This window comes from Pelobates fuscus, chromosome 4, assembly GCF_036172605.1.
Source record: "Pelobates fuscus isolate aPelFus1 chromosome 4, aPelFus1.pri, whole genome shotgun sequence".
NCBI lineage: Eukaryota > Metazoa > Chordata > Amphibia > Anura > Pelobatidae > Pelobates > Pelobates fuscus.
The window spans coordinates 308,470,887-308,476,519 of NC_086320.1; the positions used below are offsets into that span (position 1 = coordinate 308,470,887).

General features: G+C 39.8%; 1 protein-coding gene across 1 annotated transcript; it reads right to left on the bottom strand.

The window, feature by feature from the left end:
• Window positions 1–312: 312 nt before the first annotated feature.
• On the bottom strand, window positions 313–5,408 carry RPL15 (ribosomal protein L15). The gene is made up of 4 exons (XM_063450689.1): window positions 5,331–5,408; window positions 4,060–4,242; window positions 2,640–2,776; window positions 313–665 (listed from the first exon to the last, which is right to left on the bottom strand). The coding sequence occupies exons 2-4, from the start codon at window positions 4,229–4,231 to the stop codon at window positions 360–362; spliced, it is 615 nt and encodes a 204-aa protein (XP_063306759.1). The 5' UTR covers window positions 4,232–4,242; window positions 5,331–5,408; the 3' UTR covers window positions 313–359.
• Between the last annotated feature and the right edge of the window lie 225 nt (window positions 5,409–5,633).

The following is a 5,633-nucleotide window of genomic DNA, read 5'->3' on the forward strand; positions in this document are numbered from 1 at the left end:
TTGGACAATTGTAGAGGATTTGACTCCTGAATGAAATCACAAGGGGAGCTGAGCAAATGAGTGCCGATATGGGTTTGAAATTGTACCTTTTAATGCACAAGCCCAAGCCCAAGATTTCTACCAGCCTTATAACCCCCCTCTTTACTCAATGCTTGGCTGACTAACATTGTAAGCAGCAGTCCATTTAAGCTTTTTGCCCACCTTCGGTCAACGCTATGCACTCCCTCTATATTGACACTTTGCTGGTCTCTTACACAATATACATAATGTAGCTATTCACCAAGTAACATGAACATAAACAAAGAAGCCAGGTGTTCGAAAGACTATTTTATTGTCAAATTTACAAGTGCAATCACAGTTTAGCGATAACGGTGCAGCTGAAGTGTGTTGCGTCTTCTCCAGGCAGCACGACGAGAACCACCAATGGTGAGATGGAATTTGTGGCCCTTTCCAAGACCACGACTCTTCTTGCCAGCAGATGTCAAGCCACGCATTTCCCTGTGCTTGTGCACTGGTTTTGTGATCCATTGGGTGTCTGGGTTGCGCCTTATTGCCTTGTGGAAGGTGTCAATGAGAATGACTTCAAAGAACTTGTAAGTGGAGTCTTGTCCCACCCAGTACGAGTTTAGAACTCTTAATCCACCACAGTGACGACCGGCACGTTCCTATAATAAAAAAATAAAATCCACGATTAAATCTTAACATCTTATTTTAACGTTTAAACCGTTACATGGAAGAAAGTTGTATATGGCCGGTATAAGTTACAGTATGTTCACACATCTTTCTGACCAACACATAAGTCGATTAAAAGAAGGTAGCATGTAAAGCAGGATAGTTTTGTAAGCTACACCCCATTGCAAATGTTAAAGGAAAAGTAAAGTTATGGTATAAAAACCATGTATGATAATTAAAAAATGCCCCATATCATACAAAACAGGATTCAGAATACTTAACAGATACATACAGTCGCCATTGTGTACAGATAAGTTCTTTCACCATTTTGTTACAACACACAGTAAATAAGTGCAGCTACACCAGACAACTTTACCCAAGCAAAACACAAAAACAAGAATATAAATCACTTAACAGCTTCCCAGGGTAACCCTCCCAGTGGGTCCCTGACAAATATACGTATAGAATATAGAAAAGAAAAAAAAAAAAAAAGGGTTACAGCTGTAAACCTAAAAGAATATAGAAAAAATATAACAGTGTAATATCCTTTTAAACAGTATATGACACGCTAATGTAATGTAGTGCTATCGGGGGAGACACTATACCGGCGACTATTATTTCGACATTCTGTGAGTGCAATACATAGCGGGGTCATATACTGTTTAAAAGGATACTACACTGTTATTTTTTTAATATTCTTTAAGGTTTACAGCTGTATTCCTTTTTTCTATATAAAACTTTACCAAAGCACCCGAACACCATGTTGTACAAGGTAGCAACTTTCACTGGCCCCACAGTCCATAACCTGATCACAGACAGATTTCTTAAGGATGAACTGTCAATTCCACAGAGGTGACCATTTCTTCATGCCAGTAATTATTTCAACCAACGCTAAAGGACACACAGTTCCAGCATCCCATGTATTAAAATGATACATTTAGTACACAGAACTGTATGCTTTGAGTTCTCTTGCAGAGTTCACCAGTTTAAACACCTTGCCCAGCACCCCGCTCCCCCCCCAAACCCAAACAATCTTTAATCTACAAGACTGATATTGACAGCACATTACATACAGGGCTATTTACTATAGCGAGAATGTCAGGAATTCAAAGCAAATTTCAAAAGAAATGTTTATAAAAAAAAAACAAAAAGTTAGAAAAATCCTCCAAGTCAGCTAGGTTTCCAGTTCAATTTGAAAATTCACAATTCTCACTTCAGTAAATAACCTTGACTGACCAAGCAAATACCTAACTCCGTAAAAATGTGAACTGGTCATCCACAAAGTGTTGATGAAAAATACATGTTAATGCAAACTACTACAGCAGTGGTTCTGAAGGTATGAGCGCTGCCCGGTTACTGGGGGAATGGGGCCAGGACTGTTTGCAAATGGTTCTCTCTACCCCCCCCCCCCCCCCCCCCGTACATATAGACTCCATGCCCACCTCAGTTCACTGGTGACATGGGGCTTTACTTTCATAATACCAGTATTATGCCCTTAAAAAAAAAAAAAGGTTTATCCAACCTCCAACTAATGGAGCAGGATTTAAGACATGCTGGTTCTGCCACTCATTCATTGGCTGAGAGCGTGAGCTCACTGTTCACAGTCAGTGAGAAAGTTACATTATGTGCTTTAAAGTTAACTCAGAATGGACCAGAACGCAAGTTCTGGGCAGGCTGATGACACCCCAATGACTGCGAGAGGTGGAGTCACACCTCTGAGGAAAAAAAAAAAAAAGTTTACTAAAAATACTGCCAATGAAAACATGCATGCATTTAATTATGCATTTTTTCATTAAGGAGCTATATCTAAAAATCAGCCTGCAATAGCTGCAGATCTCTCCCTTTTTCTCCATCCAAGAATTTCTAAGTAGGAATAACATACATGCAACATCAAATGCAATTGAGAAAGGTCATTAACAATCCTTTAAACATTTAGGTTTTGTAGCGGAAACAGCCCCCCCACATACCTCAGCAACAGACTGGAGGCTACGAGCAAACTTAAGCTGGTTTACACCATGATGCACGGGCTTTCCATAGGTGGCACCCTTGGGCACGGGGCGTTTGCGGCCACCACGGCGAACTCTGACGCGGTAAATTACGTAGCCTGTTGAGAGAGTAGAAATCATAAGTAATACACAATACAAACTTTGTAGAGTAGTCAGAACAATGCATATTTGTATATAGAAAGATGGATCCATTTTCAGATCACCCAAGGAAATATTAAAAGGTTTACTGAGGTAAGGTGTGCAGTAACAGCATGTAGATACCAAAGCCTCCTCCACACCTATAGGTGATCAGAGTCATTACCAATGCACTAAACGCACTTTATGAAGTCATTACCAACAGTATATTTTGAATTATTCTGCCCATTCAAATATGCCATTTAAAAAGCCTCATTATAGGAAGAAGCAAGCTAGCTGGCATAAACCACATAACATTTTGTCATCACATAATATGAATAGGTTGATTATACCCAAGTGTGAGCAGATTCAGATTACACTAAAGTACAATTTTAGTGAAAACTCAAGGGACACTACAGTCTGATACATTACAGTATAAATTCTACTTTTAGGCCAAAAGTTTCACAGCTTGAAACATAGCAAGTTACAAAATGTTTCCTATTTGACTAATTTATCCTAACATTTTGAAATTCACACTTTGGTGAATAACCCTCTCGGTGTATACCTAGAGTAGTCAAGTATAAAGCAACCCAGGATTTTTTATTTTAAACAAAGCTGTCAGAACAAAAATACATGTGCCACCATGTTCAGTAAATGCCCTGTGCACCTATACTATTAAACAGTAATCATCCATACATCTGCAGTATTTATAAATTATCAACATTTTGCAGTATTATACACAAGGTTGACCAACAAGTAGTTGCAGCAAGAAAGGGTAGCAGGAGCTATGCTAGTTTCTGTTGCAAGCACTAGGATATGCTTTCATCCAAGATAGTTTATAAGCAAGTCATGGGCATACTTTGTACTTTTCTGCCAAAATCAAAACACGTCTGCAAGCCTTTCCTAGCCCATTTGTTGCTGTAAAAAGATGCAGATGTAAGCATGCGTTTACAGTTTAAGGGAGAGAATAGGAGAGGAGGTATAAAAAAAAAAAGGTTGATCCTTGCATATAGGTCTATGGAAACTACTGAACAACAACAAAGTTCTATTTTGGCAAGTATACTTAATTTAGCTGATGAATCAAAACATTACATGAAGCTAGGGAACATGTGCATACCAAGTTCACTTCACAAACATGGAACAGGTTTGACGAAGCAGCAGAACAAAGTGATCAACTGTGTAGAATGCTATCGTAAATTAGACCGAGAGCGCCAACATTGGAGAGTTGTCAATGGTTCGAGCCCTATAGTTGTGCATATTAACTCACCTTGCTTTGCCTTGTAACCAAGTCTACGAGCCTTGTCGGGGCGAGTGGGACGTGGAGCACGGTGGAGAGAAGACAGCTGACGGTACTGCCAGCAACGGACACGCAGAAGAAAGCGCATGACATCTGACTGCTTCTTCCTCCATAGTTCTTGCATGTACTTGTAGGCACCCATGCTGGCTTATACTAGATGGTAAAAGAAAGTAAGAAACTATAAGACAAAATTCACTACCACCACATGCCACTCTACAAGGCCCAATTGATACAGGAAACAGTAATTGTATTACATTTAAATTACTTTGCCCCGAAGGTCTCTTGATTTTCTTTTAACCCCTTAAGGACCAAACTTCTGGAATAAAAGAGAATCATGACATGTCACCCATGTCATGAGTCCTTAAGGGGTTAATGGGACCGCACCAACTACAGAATGACAATTGCAAGCATGTTTAAGATTTAAAACCCATGTAGTTTTAAACCCCACTACATGCAGCAAAAATCTGCTGGGGTAGGGAGATATTGAACAGACTGAAGATATAAATTGGAAAGCACAAAGAATCAAAATAGTGTCCATAAGTCAACTTTCAGAAACTCTAGTCAAGGAAAAACAAATTTAGTCAAACTGTTAAGAGAACATTGGCATCAACCTAAGAGCAGAAACCCATAAAATAAAGTTCAAAAGGCATAGGAGTAAAGAACTTGAGGAAAAACAATACAGTATATCCCCCCCCCCCCCCCCCAAAAAAAAATACAGAGTCGGTAACAATACATCATACTAAACTAACAGTAATCTAAAACGTTTAGACAAGACTGCTATTTAGTATTGTAGTTTACAAGCTAGACTTCAAATCAATAGTTAATAGATACAACGTGTTAATGTGCCTCCAGTTTAGTGCCTGAAGCAGAGCTGGCAGAGTACTCCTGGGGTGAGATTGTCAGATAAAGCCCAGACTGGCTGGGTATGATCGTTCCATTACACTAGAATTAGAATTTTATTAGGAACGAGCGATAGAACGACACATTGTACAACAGTAAAGACCTACAGCAGAGACATGCACACTGCGGCCCTCACAGCCTGGCTCGAGTAACGGGAGGGGGATACAGCCAGCCGGTTAATTCACCTAGAAATACAGGCGAGAATCAGCCGGCGAGGGGGTGGAAGAGGAGAAGGGACACGAGAGACACAGAAAGTTAAATCTCCATAGGCGGATGACAAGAAATCACCCGCGATTTACAGTGGATTGAAAACCATAGAATGCTTCAATCGCCTCCATTACCTGATGGCTCGGCAGCCGGAAAGGAAGGAAGGACTTTCACAGCTTCCTTTATGACGTTTCCAGATGCTTGACGACTTCCGGCAAAGAATTCAAGGGACTGCCGGGACTTGTAGTTTACATGCAGAGCATAACACAGAGTGTGGGAAAATATACAATCACTAAATATAGACTTCTACTACTAATAGTTATAATAATAATAATAATACCAACAACAACAATAATAGACTGGACTGGGAGCTATTCATTAAACACAGAATTTCAGATAATTAAATCAGAATGGCAAAAGGAAGGCTAAAATAGTTG